The sequence below is a fragment of the Sciurus vulgaris genome (assembly GCF_902686455.1).
Source record: "Sciurus vulgaris genome assembly, chromosome: 7".
Classification (NCBI taxonomy): Eukaryota; Metazoa; Chordata; class Mammalia; order Rodentia; family Sciuridae; genus Sciurus; species Sciurus vulgaris.
Genome location: NC_136467.1, coordinates 148,929,505 through 148,949,291, shown reverse-complemented (window position 1 = coordinate 148,949,291; position 19,787 = coordinate 148,929,505). Strand labels below are relative to the sequence as shown.

The 19,787-nt window shown below is 36.5% G+C and overlaps 1 protein-coding gene across 3 annotated transcripts in view; it reads left to right on the top strand.

Annotated features, from left to right (window-relative positions):
- NUP153 (nucleoporin 153) overlaps nt 1–19,787 on the top strand; it is a 63,685-nt gene that overhangs the window by 38,950 nt on the left and 4,948 nt on the right. For 2 of the 3 annotated variants that reach the window (XM_079147056.1, XM_079147055.1), the window contains exons 14-21: nt 2,583–2,667; nt 4,705–4,827; nt 7,198–7,815; nt 10,819–11,013; nt 12,696–13,574; nt 15,705–16,061; nt 16,580–16,852; nt 19,403–19,571. In XM_079147056.1, coding sequence (XP_079003182.1) covers nt 2,583–2,667; nt 4,705–4,827; nt 7,198–7,815; nt 10,819–11,013; nt 12,696–13,574; nt 15,705–16,061; nt 16,580–16,852; nt 19,403–19,571 — 2,699 coding nt within the window. The remainder of the gene's footprint in view (nt 1–2,582; nt 2,668–4,704; nt 4,828–7,197; nt 7,816–10,818; nt 11,014–12,695; nt 13,575–15,704; nt 16,062–16,579; nt 16,853–19,402; nt 19,572–19,787) is intronic. The other variant, XM_079147057.1, reaches the window with a different exon arrangement.

Genomic DNA, 19,787 nt, shown 5'->3' with positions numbered 1-19,787 from the left:
TTCATATCCGTAGCCCATTTGTTGATTGGGTTATTTGTATTCTTTATGTAGAGTTTTTTGAGTTCTTTATATATTCTGGAAATTAGTGCTCTATCTGAAGTATGAGTGGCAAAGATATTCTCCCACTCTGTAAGCACTCTCTTCGCATTGCTGATAGTTTCCTTTGCTGAGAGAAAGCTATTTAGTTTGAATCTATCCCAGTTATTGATTCTTGCTTTTATTTCTTGTGCTATGGGAGTCCTGTTAAGGAAGTCTGATCCTAAGCCAACAAGTTGAACATTTGGACCTACTTTTTTTTCTATAAGATGCAGGGTCTCTGGTCTGATTTCAAGGTTCTTGATTCATTGTGAGTTGATTTTTGTGCAGGGTGAGAGATAGGGGTTTAGTTTCATTCTGTTGCATATAGATTTCCAGTTTTCCCAGCACCATTTGTTTAAGAGGCTATCTTTTCTCCATTGCATATTTTTGGCACCTTTGTCTAGTATGAGAAAATTGTATGTATTTGGGTTTGTGTCCGCTTCCTCTATTCTGTACCATTGATCTACCTGTCTATTTTGATGCCAATATCATTCTGTTTTTGTTATTACTGCTTTGTAGTATAGTTGAAGTTCGGGTATTGTGATACCCGCTGTTTCATTCTTCCTGCTAAGGATTGCTTTAGCTATTCTGGGTTTCTTATTCTTCCAGATGAATTTCATGATTGCTTGCTCTTATTTCTGTAAGGTACATCATTGGAATTTTAATTGGAATTGCATTAAGTCTGTATAGCACTTTTGTTAGTATGACCATTTTGACAATATTAATTCTGCCATCCAAGAACATGGGAGATCTTTCCATCTTCTAAGGTCTTCCTCAGTTTCTTTCTTCAATGTTTTGTAGTTTTCATTGTAGAGATCTTTTACCTCTTTGGTTAAATTGATTCCCAAATATTTAATTTTTTTGAGGCTATTGCAAATGGAGTTGTTTTCCTCATTTCCCTTTCAGATGTTTCATCGCTTGCATATAAAAATGCTTTAGATTTATGCGTGTTGATTTTATAGCCTGCTATTTTGCTGAATTCATTGATGAGGTCTAGAAGTTTTCTGGAGGAGTTTTTTGGATCCTCTAAATATATAGTCATGTCAACAGCAAATAGTGACAGCTTAAATTCCTCTTTTCCTATTTGTATCCCTTTAATTTTTTTAGTCTGTCTAATTGCTCTGGCTAGAGTTTCGAGGACAGTGTTGAATAGAAGTGGTGAAAGAGGACATCCCTGTCGTGTTCCCATTTTTAAAGGGAATGGTTTCAGTTTTTCTCCATTAAATGATGTTGAGGGGGCTGGTGAGATAGCTCAGTTGGAGGCCCTGGGTTGGATCCCTGGTACCGAGAAAAAAAAAAAAAAAAAAAAAAAAAAAAAAAGAATGATGTTGGCCATGGGCTTAGCATAAATAGCCTTTACAATGTTCGGGTATGTTCCTCCTATCCCTATTTTTTTCTAGTGTTTTGAGCATGAAGGGGTGTCGTATTTTGTCGAACGCTTTTTCTGCGTCAATGGAAATAACCATATGATTCTTATCCTTAAGTCTATTGACATGATAGATTACGTTTATTGATTTAGGATGTTAAACCACCCTTGCATTCCAGGGATGAACCCCACTTGATTGAGGTACACGATTTTCTTAATATGTTTTTGGATACCGTTGCCAGTATTTTATTAAGGATCTTTGCATCTGTATTCATCAAGGATATTGTTCTAAAATTTTCTTTCCTTGATGTGTCTTTTCCTGGTTTGGGTATGAGGGTGATATTAGCTTCATAGAATGAGTTTGGTAGGGTACCCTCCTTTTCTATTTCCTGTAATACTTTGAGAAGTATTGGAATGAGTTCTTTGAAGGTCTTGTAGAACTTTGAGTCACCTTTTGATCTAGAAAAGATCTGGGCTTTTTTGGTCATGCAACATATTTGTTCATTATGAAGTAGCATTTTGCATAAGAATAATGCATAAATTTAATTTTTGTTCCAAGTTTGGCATATGTGTATCATTTTTAAAATGTTACAGATCAAGTATAATTTCCTTACTGCATGCCTGAAACCCGTCAGTTATCTCAAAACTCTCATACTTTTTATTAGAAAATGAAGTTCAGAAACTGGGCATTAGGAATGCAGCATTCTTTTTTGGACTGTTTTGAAAGTGGGAAAATAAGGCCTAAGAAATTTAAAATGCTGTCGTACTAGGACATGCTGCTCAATACAAGAATCCTAATATTATTTATTTGCTCATTTTCTTACTTATGTAGCAGTGCTGGTGGTTGAACCCAAGTCTTCCGAGTCTGCGTTACATGCTAGGCAAGTGCGCAATCATTAAGCACACTTTTTTTGGATACAAAGTCTTGCTGTGTTACCCAGACTGGTTTCATGTTCCTAGACTCACATGCTCCTCCTGCCTCAGCTTCCAGTGCTGGTACTTTAGGTATACACCACAGTGCCTGCTTTATGAATCCCAGATTGAGAGATTGTGGAAATTATGTTACATAGATAGAAAAGGTGAAATTTAGTTTATTTGTTTAGAAATAGGTTGACACTTGAGTCCTTTTGCTTTTCAGATTGGATTTACATTTAGTGTGCCTGTTGCAAAAACAGAATTTTCTGGCTCTAGTAGTACTTCAGAACCAAGCATAAGTACTTCAGGTAAGTAAAAATTTTTCACACATTTTTGCAAAAACAATTGTATACATTAGCATAGTATTTCATATTCTTTCACCTTTGGTTATTCTTCTAAATGTTTTCACTTGAATGACGTTAACTCTGAAAAGCAAGAAGTTATTACTTTCTAATAATACTTTCTATTAATTTTTTTGAGAGATATTTAGCTATTTGTTTTTGAGCAGGACAGTCACAATAACAAATTTATTCTCCATCTGTGTTTAGTCAAGATAAGGTAATAGGTTTCTTATAAATTAAGTGTTATTTTAAATTTAAGGGTTGTCTACATTAAAATTATGGTGGATTTCATCTCTGGGTTTACTGGGCAGTTCACAGCATTTTTATTTATAGGGGTTGTGCTGACCTGTGCAGGTGATGTTATGTAGTCTCTGAACTGAAAATTGACATATTTGAGAAAAAGAAATTAGATAACTAAAACAGGATCTTGTTGTAGTAGTGGTTTTCTTTTCATTGTTTGGGAAATGCAGAAACATATGGTCTGTACTATTCAGGGCAAGAATTTGGAATGAGGGCATTTTATCCAAGAAATGAATTCAAGTGGAGGGGTATAAAAGAAAAATCATTACATTCTTTGTAAATATCAAAACATTAGTTGTTGGGTTGGAGAGGTGGCTTTGCCTGATATGTTTATGATTCTGATTGTGGGGGGGCATCGAATAGCCCTGTGTAATAAATAGAAAGTGGCAGGCAATTTCAGTTGTTCTTCTTACCATGAAATTTATGGATTAAACTTTGCATTATGGAGTAAACCTCTCATGACTTGTTATGAGGAAAGGTCGTTTCCAGTTTTTACTAATGCTTTAGTAGTGGTAACTGAATTGGTAACAATTTATTAAAACAGCTTTTCATTTCACTATATTGTGAGAAATCACCCAGATTTTTTTTAGGAGTGATTATGAGTACATTTATGAGTGGCATCAACAAACTTGTGTATTATCACTTTAACACCTTTGGTTCTCACCATTTTTTTTCCTCTTTTTTTTTTTTTTTTTTTGATACTGGGGATTGAACCCAGGGGTGCTCTACCACTGAGCTATATCCCCAGCGCTTTTTATTTTTTATTTTGAGACAGGGTCTCGCTAAATTGCTGAGGCTGGCCTCGAACTTGCGATCTTCCTGCCTCGGCCTCCCGAGTCGCTGGGATTACAGGCGTGTGCCACTGCGCCCGGCTGGTTCTCATCACTTCTATCAGTTAGCAAAGCTGATTGAAAATGTGGAAGTCATGATTAATTATTTTGTGACAGGAGCTAGTTTTCCCATTATCTCCTTTTTGTCTCTTTGAGTGCACTTCAGGTAATCCTAAAATTTTACCTTAAATTTACTAAAAACAATTTAATTTTGATCATAAAAAGTAAAAACAATGAGTATACATTCATTTTACCACTAGCAGCCACCATTAATTTTTAAATAGAAACATTCTAAATTTTCTAGACTTTCTAACCTGCTTTTGCCCACAGCTATGCTTTTTAGCCTTATGCATTTTATCATGCATTATCATTCAGCAAATAGGCATTTTATGTAACCAGATTGAGCATTGTATCATACAGATTTTTAATATAACTGAAGGACATTTTTAATCATAGAAAACTGTCTCTGTTGAGAATTTCTTTTAGTTTTTTTTTTTTTTAATCAGTATTTTAAATTGCTGAGCAGTCAAATATGTTATTTCAAGCAGTGAAGGAGCCTTGCCCCAGTGGCCATATCTTCCCTAGTGTTTCAGTTTAATTTTCTTCTAATGAATTCATTTGCTGACATTTGTAGTTTATACTTCTGTGTCTTTTTGTGGCATGTGGGGTGGTGATGGAATGTGCAAAAATGGAAGGAGTATTTTTATCTCCTTGTAATGACAAATTAATATACTTTGTTCATTATTTTTGAGTTATAGTGACTATTAAAGTTTTAGAAATTAGTCTGAAAAGCTTAGATTTTTAAAATGCATTGAATTCAAGAATCTACTGCTTTCCTTAGTATAATATTTTTTACAATTTAAAAAAATTACAGCTCAAGATATCACTGCGGTGAACAGCACAAGCTGTAAGAAGCGAGATGAAGATTGTGAGGGCCTTTTTAGACCTGTAAAAATCCTGAAAGAAGGAAGCGTTTTAGATGTGCTGAAAAGCCCTGGTAAGATGATCGCAGCCCTTGAGATAATAAAAAATCTTAATTTCACACTCCCTTGATTTAATTTTAATGTTGTGTTATAATGTAGACTCTTTAAAAAAAAAAAAAAAAAACTACCCATAATTTGATAAAATGTTGAATTTTGAATGTAAATGTAGTGAGATCCAATTTTTTATGGGAAATATCTTAGAAATATTACTTCTTTGGAATTCAGGATCTCTGTATTACTAAAGAAATCTCTTTAAGAGACAAGTATAGAAAGAGAATATGAGTTTTCAATTGAGATTGGACAACACTGAGTAAGAGCAAACATCATGATAGCATCTGGTCATGTCTTGAGAGCATTAAACTGCCTTCTCACGTTATTCCCCAGATGAGTGCATATAGAACAAGACCACGTTTGCTGAGTTTTTTATTTATTTGTGGGGTACAGTAGTATAATTCAATACATGTAATAATTTAGTTTTAATTAAAAATGCTTGCTTGTACTAAAATTATTAGCTAATGATAATAAATGACTATATTATGGTCTAAAAAGTAGAATTATCAGTGAACTAGTAGGCAAGCATCAAATATATAGTTTTTTGGGCCTGGGATGTGGCTCAACAATAGAATGCATGTATGAAGCCCTGGGTTCCATCCCTGGCAGGGGTGGGAGGTGTTGTTTTGCCCTATACTTGTACTTAGTATTACACTCTGGTCCTGTGTAACTTTTTAAATAGGAACATTTTTAAAAGTATTTATTTTATTTTGTACTGAAGATTGAACCCAGGGATACTTTACCATTGAACTGCATCCCCAGTCCTTTTGATTGTTTATTTTGAGGTATGGTCTCACTTAAGTTGCCCAGGCTGTCTGTGAAATTGTGATCTTCCTGCCTCAGCCTCCTGAGTCACTGGGATTATAGATGTGTGCCACCAGGTCCACCTTAAATAGGAAAAATTTGATACGAGTATTTGAGTGAAATTAGGAAAATTTGACAAAGGAAAAGAAATTTAATTCTTGAGATGATACTGTCAGTTTTCCTAATCTAGTGTTTCAAGTTAACCATTACAAAATAGTACATTGTTGACGGCTGAGAGTAGCTGAAGGATGGTGATATCATTTTGCCATTATGCTAAAGTAGCTGTAGGCTGATTATTTCTTTTTTTTTTTTTTTTTTTTTTGTGGTGCTGGGGATTGAACCCAGGACCTTGTGCTTGCAAGGCAGGCACTCTACCAACTGAGCCATATCCCCAGCCCTGATTATTTCTTAATACCACTAGAAAACCTGTAAGGACCTTCTATATTGTCTTCCCTTCTAATTCTTTCTTTGGTGCTAAAGGCTAGAGAAATAGATCATTGGTGTTGCTGTGTATAAAATAAAATGAAAGTTTGTTGTCCCCAAGGAAAGGATTGGAAAGTCATTCTCATGAATAAAGTATATCTTGAGTGAATCAGTCCAGTGACTGCTTTGAATATCTTAACTATCTACATATACCTTCCATTTTTACACACACAAAAAGAGATACTTGACAATTATGAAAGACTTCTGGGATTATCTTGGAGATATATTTGAGTTGTGTTTGAGTTACTATATGGGAACTGTGTGTGAGCCTATTTGAGTAGCATGAACTTCTGTTCAATGTGGATTTAAAAACTGGGTCTTAATCATTTTTATATTTCTAGACCTTACCAAAATGTAAGGTACCATCTTTGTTGGGATTTATTATCATATTAGTTATGGGGTTGGGGATATAGCTCAGTTGGTAGAGTGCTTGCCTCGCAAGCACAAGGCCCTGGGTTCAATCCCCAGCACTGCAAAAAAAAAAAAAAAAAAAAAAGACATATTAGTTATCAAGCCACACAGTATTCAGACTTGTGAGTTTAATTAAAAATGTTCCTTAGCACCCTGTTGTACTTTGAAGGGGTATCTATCAAATAATCATGCCTGCTCAGCTTAACTGGTCTTATTGATACTTGAGTTTACTACAAGAATAGATTATGACTGGATAGCATTCAAAGATTGTAGCTATTGAAGTTGCTTGGCATAGCCAAGAAAACATTCAAAAGAAAAGATAGACATGAGGGGACATTAGGACTGTGTTGTAGTTTAATATTTTGGAAAGGCAGACGGCTGCAAACTGTGGATGACAGTAGGTAATGAACATCACTGTACTAGAAATTCCTAGAAGTAGAATTCTGTCTGAATGTTGCTTATTAGTTATGCTTTTCATAAATATGCTTGGGTGAAAAGAACTCTTAGGCAGTCCATCTAGGATTGTAGTACCCTATAAGAAGGTAAGTGTTTTTTTCCCTGTAATAATGTTGCAGTTAATGTTTTGATTATAAAAAGCTTCTTTTTTAAAATACTCTGCTCTTCTTCGATTGTAGGTTTCACATCACCAAAGGTAGATCCCCTTGCTGCTCAGCCTACCACGACAAGCCCAGAAGTTTATACAAGACCAGCAATAAGTACATTTTCTTCTAGTGGAATCGGGTTTGGGGAAAATTTAAAGGGTGGATCATCATGGCAGTGTGATACCTGTCTACTCCAGAACAAAGTTACAGACAACAAGTGCATAGCCTGTCAAGCAGCAAAATTACCATCAAGAGAAACTGCCAAACAGACTGGAATTGGGACACCAACCAAAAGTAGCAAAACAACTCTTTCTGCGTCGGGTACAGGCTTTGGAGACAAATTTAAACCAGCAATAGGAACTTGGGATTGTGACACCTGTTTAGTGCAAAATAAACCAGAAGCAATGAAATGTGTAGCCTGTGAAACACCAAAACCTGGCACTGGTGTGAAGCGAGTGCTCACGTTGTCAGTGGTTTCAGAAAGTGCTGTGACCATGGCTGCAACATCTTCCACCTGCACTGTGGCATCCGGTTCTTTAGGATTTGGAGATAAATTCAGAAGGCCTGTGGGATCTTGGGAGTGTCCAGTTTGCTGTGTTTCTAATAATGCAGAAGACAACAAGTGTGTGTCCTGCATGTCTGAGAAGCCAGGTATGTTTATGGCTATATGGAATAATTTTTACTCATTACATTGAATAGGGTGTTTTCATTTATTCTGCAAAACAGTCTCAGTATTTTAAATGTTTCAAGATGAGCATTTCTTCATACATCTTAAGTTTTTTTAAACCATTTTTGATGTTAAAATGACTGGCTGGGGCTAGATTTTCATGTTTTTTTGGATAGGTTGTGTCCAGTATATACTCTTGACCTCCTTTTTCTGTGTGCTTTTATTAGAAATTTCTTGCTCTTCCTGATAATTTTCAGGGTTGCCTAATGTAGATGTCAAAAACGCTCAGTCTTTCTCAAATCTTTTCACAGAATAAAATGTTATTTTTGTCTTTTTTCCTCTAAGTAGAAATAAGGATAATTTGGTCATCTATAGGACACGTTTCTTTAAGGGGTAAACATAATGTTTTATGAAAAGACTGTAGCTGAACAATGATACCTGTAGTCACATGCTGTCTGCCAAAATGTTGCAGTGACAGTAGACTTTTGAATCATTAATGAAAAAAATTTTAACTTAGCAAAATGGAGTTAGATTTGAGTTTTTTCTGTTTCTCTGTTCAAAATTGAGTTACTGAACATTCACATCCTCATTTGGAAGTGACTCTTTACTGATTTTGTAATACCGTTATATAATTATGATACAGATATAGTGATATGGATACAAATAAACATGAATATCCTGAGAATTATACTTCCCATTTTTATTACATTACTTACAGATATGTCATGTTGTGTTTGTAATGTGAAACTGTTATTAGCCACACTCTTTGCCTGAGCACTTGAGCTATATTTCTAATTTGTGTTGGACATCTCCACAACAATAAGATTTCAGAGTCTTCATTCTAAAATATCTTTTTCTTCCCATCTGACACCATCTCCTCACTAAAGTCTTTGATGTATTCAGGAAACTAGAATTGAGTTGACAAAAGAGCAATGAAACTTTGAGCCAGTAAGTAAACTTTTAACTGTGAACAAAGGAGTGTCATATAAGTACAAAAGAACTTGGACTTTATCCAGAAAATGATGAATCATCATTTTCACCAAAGGAATGACTCAGTCAATTTGTATTTTTTTGATAACTCACTCTGGGTTTTTGGATAATGGATTTGAAGGCAACAATTTTGAGGATTACTTAGTCCTGTGAATAACATAGGGAGTAGATAATGGTGGTGTGTGCTACTGGAATCAAATTAAGGAGGGACATAGAATAATGTACATTGGGAGACATGTTAATCCCAAGTTGCTGAAGTTGATATCAAATACACGTGAGCCCTCTGGATATGCCGATATGGATCATGGACCCTCAGAGCTGGAGATAAGGTCAGGGAGTATTTTGTTATTGGAAGTTATTGAAGTCAGGAATAGAAGTGAGAGAAGACAGTCTACACTAACTGCTAATTTTAGGGAGTGGTAGGAATAAAACTTCTGCACAGTTCATCTTTTAAAGGAGCAGCCAAGAGAGGAAAAGCAAAACTGCATGGTACTAACGGCCTCTGAGGAGAATGGATTTCCGAGATGTCAGTAAGAAGGCTCCTGTGACCCTGCAGAAGAGAGGGACTGAACAGAACAGCAGAAGGGTCAGGGAAAGGTTGAGATAAATGTGAGAAGTGTTGAAGGGAAGAGCCATTTAGACATACCAGCCAAGTGGGCAGTGGAACCACCAGCTAAGGCACTGCAGTGGCAAAGCTCAGAAGAGAAGTGTGGGTAGCAGGCACAGACTAAGAAACTGTCATGTTGGCTTTTAAAACCACTAGATCAGATGACAGACTGTGAGAACAGTGTACCAGAACTGGAACCCAGGGAGCAATCGTATTGGCAAGACAGCAGAACATGCCTGTAAATACGGAAATTGTTAAGTTAACTGGGAGAAACGACAGCAGAGACCATTTGGAGAAGTGGGAATGACAGGAGGAGTGTCCCCGCTCTAGTGCTACGCCTCCATACCGTGTGCCTTGCTGAGCCATCCTTAGCAGGCCCCTCACCCCATAAACACGCTGGTTCTGCTTAAAGATGTAATTATCCGGCTGGGGAGATAGCTCAGTTGGTAGAGTGCTTGTCTAGCATGTACAAGGCCCTGGGTTCAATCCCCAGCACCACGGAAAAAAAAAAAAAAGATGTAATTATCACCTCTGGGAACTCTTCGTGGTGCTTAGTCATTTCTTCCTCCTTTGCACACTAGTTTTAGACCATTTATCACTTGATGATGATGCTACCATGCATTTAATTTTCCCCCTTTTGAACCATGATCTCCTTAGGAATTAAGCATTGTTTTACTCATCTTGATATTCCCAGAACCTAACTATATTCTGCTGTTTAATGAATATCTGTTAAATGGTTAGCATGTAATGGAGTGTAGGGTTGAATTGTAAAGCAGATGATTATTTTCTTTGTAAAAACAATCATTTCAAAGGCAGAGACCTGTGCCTTGAGATCTTGCAGTGAATATGGTGTCTGGCCATGTATTTTTTGTGTTAGCATATTGCCTACAGTTTACATCTTATATCTTAAAAACACTGTGCTCTTGGAAGAAATTTGACCTTTTTTGGTTGACAGTACTAGAGTTTGAACCCAGTAATTGCTGAACTACATCCCTGGTTGTTTTTTAGTTTTTGCTTGTTTTTTAATTTTTAATTTTGTATTTTGGTTTAGGATCGAAATTGCTGAGACTGGCCTTGAACTTGGGATCCTCCTGCCTCAGGCTCCCAAATAGCTGTGATGGCCCAGCTTGACAAACATTCATAAGAACAGTCTAGTCTTTTAGCCTCTAATTCTTGAGATTGATTTTTTTTTTTTTTTTTTTTTTTAACCACAGTAGTTCAGATTTGAGGTTAAGAAGGAATTCACTAAGCAAGGTTAGAGCAAGCTGATTATTTATAGAGTTCACTTTTCTGGCATATTCTGTTTTTACTTAATATGAAAAGTTAATAAAAATTAAGATGTTGACACAACGTAAGTTAAATTTTCATGAGTCACCTCATTACTTTTTAGGAAGTTCAGTACCTGCTTCAGGTAGCAACACTGTACCTGTCTCTCTGTCTTCTGGAGGCTGCCTAGGATTGGACAAGTTCAAAAAACCTGAGGGAAGCTGGGACTGTGAAGTGTGCTTCGTACAGAATAAAGCCGACTCTAGCAAATGTGTTGCATGTGAAAGTGCAAAGCCAGGCACGAAAACTGAGTTTAAAGGTAAGGTGAATGGTAATGCCTCTTTACAAGGCTGTTTGAAGTGCAATATTTGCAAACAGCTAAATCTTTTGAGTTATCCCTTTTCTATTGAATTCATATAAAATGGAATACTGTCCTTAGATCTTTTTAATTCACATATATCTGAATTATTAAGTCAAATTTGGTGTTCAGTAGTGAGGTATCTTCTGCAACTGGGTAGTGACCTGTCTTGTGTTCTTGAGAGTTTGTTGTGTTGCTGTTTTTTTTGTTTTGTTTTGTTTTGTTTTCATTTTTTAAAGTTGGTATATTACAGATGTCCACAATGGTGGGGTTCATTGTTATGTATTCAAACATGCACATGGTTGTTGGTTTTAAATGTTAATCCCCGTAGATGAATTGCCTGGGGATATACAGCCCTAGGACTTTGTTATAGGTAATACAGTCTTGGGCTTTGGTTCCCCAGTATATGACCCAGAAAATGAACTCTTGAATATTTTGTTAATCATATACATGTTTCAGTCAAAATTTTGATAATCCTGGGGTAGAGATTTTTATATTGGAAGGACCAGTCAGGGGAGTCAGAAGGATTTTAATCTATAGGAGAGTAAGTCTACAGGGTGGGAATGTGGAGGAATTAAAGAATACCAAAGTTGGGCATGGTGGTGCATGTCTATAATCCCAGCCATTAGGGAGGCTGAGGCAGGAGGATCACAAGTTCGAGTAATTTAGGAAGGTCTTATCTCAAAATAGAAAATAAAAGGGCTGACAATGTAACTCGATGGTAAAAACACCCCTGGGTTCAATCCCAGTACCCACAAAAACAAAACCAAGCTTTATCTATTTTCTAATTTGCCTTGACTGGTGGCTTTCAAACTCTTCTGACTGAAAATCAAAGTTACACATGAACTTTTATATTTTGACCCATTATACCCACACTATATTTGTCTATATGATTGAAATGATGGTTTTACAAAATGATACTTCCCTCTGCTATGTATGAAGTACCCTGGTATTTTCTGTTCTCTTTAATTTTAAAAGATGAATGCTGATTGTGGCCCACTAAATTAATTGGATTGACTAATGGGATACTCCTGGCAGTTTGAAAACCATTGCATCTGGTTGATTTGGAAGTTCACTGTTTTCCAGGCTGTTTAAGCTCTTTCTTTAGCTTCACACTTCCTTTCCCATATTCTCTACCTGTGGTTCAGGGACCACCATATTTTAAATCTGTCCATAGAGATAAGTACTTAGTTTTTCTTTGGCCCCTTTACTTTTAGCATTCTGTCTAGTATCATTTAATAGTTTAGAGAATAGGTATGTATGGCCACTTGCTCTGAGATTCTCATGTAGTTTTCCATTTAAGTTTCTCCTAGTGAAAGGTGAGGTTGATGGGTAATAATTAAAGGGAGAGATCTGAGGAGGAGGGCTTATAAAAAGTGTGGCTGTGATTTTTCTTTATGATTCATGGGTAAGTAGAGTAATGTATGCATATCTTAGCACATTTTAATGGTTCTTGCTTTGAACCTTGAACTTCATTTTTAGATTCTGCAGCTACAGAAAAGCACCAAGTATTGCCATTGGTAATACTCTTTAAAGTAGACCTTTTCAAAGCTGATTTTATGTCATTTTGGCTTTAAATGTTTACATTTTTAGAGGACGAGTGCATTGATTCAATGTCTTTGTGGTGTTTTATATTTTTGAAGGCTTTGGCACATCTTCCTCATCTTTGAATCCAGCAACTACATCCTTCAAATTTGGTATCCCATCATCATCTGGGCCTTGTCAGACCTTAACAAACACTGGGAATTTTAAGTTTGGTGATCAGGGAGGATTCAAAATAGGTGTATCATCTGACTCCGGATCTCTAAACCCCATCAGTGAAGGCTTTAAATTTTCTAAACCTACTGGAGATTTTAAATTTGGAGTTTCATCAGATTCTAAACTTGAAGAAGTTAAAAAAGACAGTAAAAATGATAATTTTAAGTTTGGACTTTCTTCTAGTTCAAGCAACCCAGCTTCTTCAGCTTCATTTCAGTTTGGAGTATCTAATCTGGGGCAGCAAGAAAAGAAGGAGGAACTGCCAAAATCTTCATCTACAAGCTTCAGCTTTGGTACGGGCATTATTAACCCTACCCCTGCTGCTACTGAAACTGTGGTGACCTCTGAGAGCAAGAGCAGCTTCAGTTTTGGAACCATAGAAACCAAGAGTGTCTCAGTGACTCCTTTCACATGTAAGACAACAGAAGCTAAAAAGGAAGAAATGCCTACGACCAAGGGCGGGTTCACTTTTGGCAATATGGAACCTGCCTCTCTGCCTTCTGCCTCCATGTTTGTTTTGGGAAGGACAGAAGAGAAGCAACAAGAGCCTGTCACTTCTACTTCTCTGGTTTTTGGGAAGAAAGCTGACAATGAAGAGCCGAAGTGTCAACCAGTATTTTCCTTTGGGAATTCAGAGCAAACCAAAGATGAGAGTTCTTCAAAGTCAACATTTAGTTTCAGTATGACAAAACCATCTGAGAAGGAATCTGATCAACCAGCAAAGGCTACATTTGCTTTTGGAGCTCAAACCAATACTACAGCTGGTAATTATTAGAAAATTTTTTCAAGGTGTCTTTGTCTCCATAAATGCAGCAGGTCAAGGAGTGGTTTACACAGCATGGGTGTGATTTTCAATTTTAACTTTTCCAGACCCTCATTATTCTAATGAAGTTAACTACAGGTCTGAGTTTGAGAAATGACAACTGTAATGGAAAGCTCACAATATTGTGTATATCTTTGTCTTTCTCCCTCATATTTGGACCTTCTACTTGGACTTTTGTAATCAGAATTGGTATATACTATCTAGGAAAATAAGTATTCTTAAGCTCATGATATATTGTATAATTTTTATTAAAGGCCTTCATTTACAAATGGTTAACAGATAACCAGTCATCATCAGACATTTAAGGACCACAGACAAGATATATAATTAAATCCTGAGAAAACAGAGACAATTCTTAAATAGCCCTGAAGAAAAAATGAAAGTAGCATTTTTAAAAGTAAAGCATGACTGGCTGTTAAAATAAAACCATTAAATGGATTTAGTGGCAGAAAGAACATAGCTGATAATCAGATTAGTGAAATGGAATTTCCAAGAATACATTGCAAAAATAGAAAGATATTGATATAAGCTAGATCCTGCAGGTAAATTCCATACCAGGGATGTATCAAGTAAGTGACAGAAGATTCTAGATATAAAGAAATACGTCTTAAAAATGGAAAGGCCCACATATTTGACAAAGATGAGTCAATTAGTGTGGGCCTTTCAAAGCCAAAACTTACTGCTTCCAAAGAGTAAAGCTGTTTGCCATAAACAGACAGGTATCAGAGTAGCATTAGAGTTCTGCTTTGCCAGCATCAAACACTGAAATCAAAGGAGCTGTGCTTTCAAAGTGAAAATGTTAATAAACCAAATTTGTCCAAAGTACAAAGTACACCTGTTTTAGACATGCAAGGTATAAGTTACACCTGTTAGTAACACTTTTGAATAATAAATTGGAAATACTCAAAATGAAAAGCTAAATAGCGTGGAATTCATCAAGTAGTTGCAAGCAGTTTTTTCCTATTAAATATTTTCTTTGAAATTTAAAAGCAGCCTACAAAGAAAATTATAACTAAAATTACTTATTTGAAAAGGAACAAAACAGATCTATTGAAATTTGATCATGAAATCACTAGACTGTGGTAAATGCTCTTAACCACACTCCCATTAGCCAGTATTCAAGTGAGCCAATAGGCTCCATTTTGTATAAATCATACTAATGTACCACAGCACATTGTGGCCTGCCTTGTCTAGGGTGTGGTATTGGAACTCAAACATTGGAATAGTAAAACGTCCTCAATTAGGTATTAAAGACCACCATCAGCTTTCCTTTAAATTGGCAATAATAGTTGTATAGCATGTCTCATTTGTATTTTCTAACATTTCTACTTTTGTGTTTTATAGCAGCAGCAGAATTTGTATCATGCAGAATAATTGAAAAATCGTTAAAGTTGTACTTGTTCCTGAGCTGAGTGAGAGTAGCTCCCCCACATCCCTTAACATGAGTTCTTAGAGGAACTTTTATGGAGCTTGACAAGCTATGCTAGTTCTGAAATTTACATGGAAGGGAAAATAAGTAAGAAATTTTGAAGAGAAAGGGCAGGCACACACAGTTGTCCTATTATGAAATCATATGTGACATTAAAATAATGAAAACAGTCATAATGACAATAGCAGAGGAAACAATATACATGAATTAGGAATTTAGTGTGCCATAAAGGTGGCACTGCAATTAGTAAGGAAAGGATAATTAGTGCCAGGAGGATAAATTGAAGTTATCCTGCTACATACTTCCACATAAATTGTAATATCAAATACACAAAAGTACAGCTAATCTGGATTTACTCTCCAAACACAGTATCAATTTATATACGGATTTGAGGGATTTTTTTTTTTTTTAAGTCTGAATGCCAAAAGCCTTCCTATGGGGAAAAAAAATCCATAAACTGAAGAGGAAAAGATGGATATTTTTGACTGTCAAAAGTTAGAATTAATAGATGGTCATTCTCTGAAAAAAATATATAAAAACAGGCTCTTTTCTCCTATTGAATTCTAAGATTGTAGTGCAAGAAATGCTTTTCTGAGATGATTTGTTCTTAAGGGTTAATGTTTCTAAATTTCTGTCTTACAGATCAAGGTGCAGCAAAGCCGATTTTTAGTTTCTTGAACAACAATTCCTCTGGTTCAAGTACCCCAGCCACTTCAGCTGGTGGTGGCATATTTGGTAGTTCCACTTCTTCCTCCAACCCGCCTGTGGCTGCCTTTGTGTTTGGGCAGGTCAGCAATCCTGTGAGCAGCTCCTCCTTTGGTAATTGTGCTGAATCCAGTACGTCGCAGTCTTTGCTGTTTTCTCAGGACAGCAAACCAGCAACCACATCCAGCACAGCTACAGCAGTCACCCCGTTCGTCTTTGGGCCAGGAGCCAGCAGTAATAATACTGCGACCTCTGGTTTCAGCTTTGGAGCTACAACCACGACTAGTGCTGCAGGTATATTTACAGTGGAAATAAATACATGGTGTAGGTAGATTGGCTGGAATATAAAAATATCAGTTCTTAGCAGATAGTGAAGCAGGCTGTCAACATGCTACAGTGGCATGTGTGCCTTTAGTCATCTATGTCTGAGATGCTGTAATTATTCACTGTATGGACTGATAAACAGTTTTTTAGAATCCAGTCCTCTTAAAGGCTGTATACACATGTAAACAAGTAATTGTTTCTGCACATATTGAATTTCTGGTAGGAGATTATCTTTTTAGAATATCCCTTTGCCAAAAACTTGTCTATGAAGGTGGATGAGTTTCATTCATGTTAATTGGAATCTTTGTTTATATGGATTGTTTTACTACATAAGAGTAGAGTTGCAGTCTCAGTCATTATTTATAGCTTGTTTTGATCAAGGTAAGCATCTGAAAAGAAGCTTGAAATTTGCTTGTGGGTTTACAGAAATCTTTTGAGGACTGTCATTGTAACCATCATGGTAAATTACGTATTTACATGGCTTCTAGGATCCTCCTTTGTATTTGGCACTGGACCTTCAGCACCATCTGCCAGTCCAGCATTTGGTTCTAACCAGACCCCAACATTTGGACAGAGTCAAGGTGCCAGCCAGCCTAATCCCCCGAGCTTTGGGTCGATATCATCTTCAACAGCATTATTTTCTGCTGGGTCTCAGCCTGCACCTCCTACTTTTGGAACAGTGTCAAGTAGTAGTCAGCCTCCTGTGTTTGGACAACAGCCTAGTCAGTCTGCATTTGGCTCTGGAGCGGCTCCTAATTCCAGTAAGTTTGTACAGTGATGTGGTTTGTATAACATATTTAAGAGTCTGTATGTCTTTAAAATAATACTTTTTAAACCTTGAATCCACACTTAGGTCTGTTTCTTTGTGTCTCCTGTACTTGGCAGAATATTGTTTAGATTTACCAGTAAACAGCATTCCCAAGTTTCAGTAACAGCACCTTTAAATGTTAAAGTGTGATGTATGGGATTCATTCTGTCTCATTTACCCCGTTTTTTGGGGTTCTCTAGTCTGAATTTGAGCTGTGTGTTCTGATTCTCTTTATGATTGAATTTACTTCAGGAAATCATACCTAAGTTCCAGTCCTCCTTAGATAGGCCTACTGTGTTGTTCATGACACTTTGATAATATTAACCTTTCCATGTGATTTGCATAAACAGAAGTTTCTGTGACTTTTTAAATATGACTGATCACGCTTTTAATGATGTATTTCCTCAGAATTGCACTAAATATTTTTCTTATGAAATATGATCTCATTCAGAAGGGCGTAAAAGAAATAAACAGTAACATTGAGGCAAACACTTGTGTAGCTACCACCTGGAAGCCCTTTAGAGATCCCATTTTGATCATATTCCTTTCCTTTTTGTTCTTGATGTATGCTGTGTGTGTGTGTGTGTGTGAGTGTGAGAGAGAGCAAAAGAGTGAGAGAGTGAATATTGTAATCATTGTTCTTTGGGCTTTTAAAAAAAGTTTATAGATATGATCTTTAGGAAGTATAGTTTTGTCTGATATTTTAGTCTATGTAAATAGATTCTTACCAGGTTTGTAAGGTTCATTCATGTGATTGCGTTTAGTTGGTTCATTATCACTGCTATAGAGTAAATCATTGAATGTATATACCACAGTGTGTGGATGTTTAAGTTGTTTCCAGCTGTTAGGAAGCTGCTCTGCGTGTCCTTAGGTATTGGTGCATTCTTCTCTGGAGCACATAACCGTGGGTGGGATCGCTGAATTAACAGGTCTGTGAATCCTGTACATAAATGATAATAGAAACTTTGTTGGTGGTTTCCACCAGTTCACATTCTGTCACCATTGTATTAGAAAATCGTCAGTTGGATTCTATTTGATGTCATTTTTGAATTCTTCTTGAAGTGATTTTGGATGTTTTTCTGATTGTTTGGCTTTTGCTTATTGGTTTGTAATGGTTCTTTATGTATTCTGGTATTAGTACTTTATCAGTTAAATGTAGTAAATGCCTTCTCAGTATTTTTAAAGCCATCAGTTGTTTATTAAGATATGGAAAAACTTTCTTTTAAAACTGTTCCTTCCACTAGGCTTCCTCACCCAGTTGTTTAAAAGTGATGACTTTGTGATCTCTTCTCCATCATCTTGGGAGTTCTTTTTAGTGTGACTTTTGTCTTTTGGTTGTATTTTCTGAAGAGATTTCTTCACCTTTTTCTGTCCCTTCTTTTGAGATTTTACTGTTAGTGTTACCACTTTTTTACTTTTCGAATTCTTTTTTAATTTGTTTTCTGTTTGTTTCTTTTATTTCTTTGGTTTGCTTCATGGATATAGTGTTTTCTGTTATCCCTTGAGATGTTAACGATGAGTTACTGGTTTTTCTGAAGGTTTCACTTTCCTGTTTATTTCCCCATATTGCTTTTTTCTGTTATTGTTTTGATGTTAATATTTAAAATGCTGTCACCAAATGTCTGGTGCTCCTTAATCTAATAGTTATAAGAGTGTAGTACACCTAAATACCACTCAGGTCCTTTACATGCTGCTGAGGTGTATGACTCTTCAAGTGCATTGTAAGCTCATCTCATTATCTAGCTTTTTCTTTTTTTTTTAAACACCTGGCTGTTAGTATCTACAGGTTTTTCCTCTTCGTCTGTTAAATTTCCCAGAGAAGATCTTTACAGTCGCCTGCTTAGAGGGTAACAGAGATTTCCTGCTTGCCAGTGCTCTGGGAGCTGGGTTAGGGAGGATGGGTGAGAGGTCTCCATATGCATTATAGCAACCTATTCTTAACCCACCCCTATGATGTTCTTGCCATTAGCTTTGTGTCCTGTCCGCTCTTTGAGACCTCTCCAAAGACTAAACCTTGGTTTGGCATTAGACAGGGATTGACCTGGGTATCTGTTTCTAAAAACCATCCATATCCTTTCTGGTGTTTTTCTTTGTTGCTGTCATTGTCCTCATTTGTTTGCTGTCCTTGAACTTGGCAATCCTCCTGCCTCAGCCTCCTAAGTAGCTGAAATTACTGGGCATGCATCACTGTACCTGGTCATTCCCCTTTCCTGTTATTTTAATGTACTTTTCAAAGAAGATAGACCTGTCAAATTCACTGTCTTTAACTTGTTGTGTACTCTGCCCTTTTCTCCTTGGTCAAGGATAAGTTGTTTAACTTGTTAGGGATACCAAGTATGTACTAGGTGTCATCAGAGATAATATTTTAATTTTCTGTAGATTAAATGGTAACCATAAGAGACCTTAACCTTTTACATGTTTTCCTATGGAGAGGATAGAGTCATTACTAAAGAAGAACTATTATTTTTCCCTTAATGAAATATTTCTGCTTCTACTATTATAGGTTCAGTTTTCCAATTTGGCAGCAGCACTACAAATTTCAACTTCACAAACAACAACCCATCAGGAGTGTTCACATTTGGTGCAAATCCTAGTGCACCTGCAGCCTCAGCCCAGCCCTCTGGCTCTGGGGGCTTTGCCTTCAACCAGCCTCCAGCAGCATTCACAGTGGGGTAAGAGGATTTGCTGTTCAAGTGAAGCTCAAGAGTGTATGCATGTGTTTTGCTTCCTGAAGGTCATTAAGATGCAGTATATTTGGGGTGAAATTAATATATTCTCCAACACCAATTTACCTTATTCCAATTTTGGAGAATTACTGCCTGAGGAAAATAGTAGTAGTAATAGGAGTAGTAGTAGTGTGTGAGATAAAGTGAAAATGTGTTTGCTTC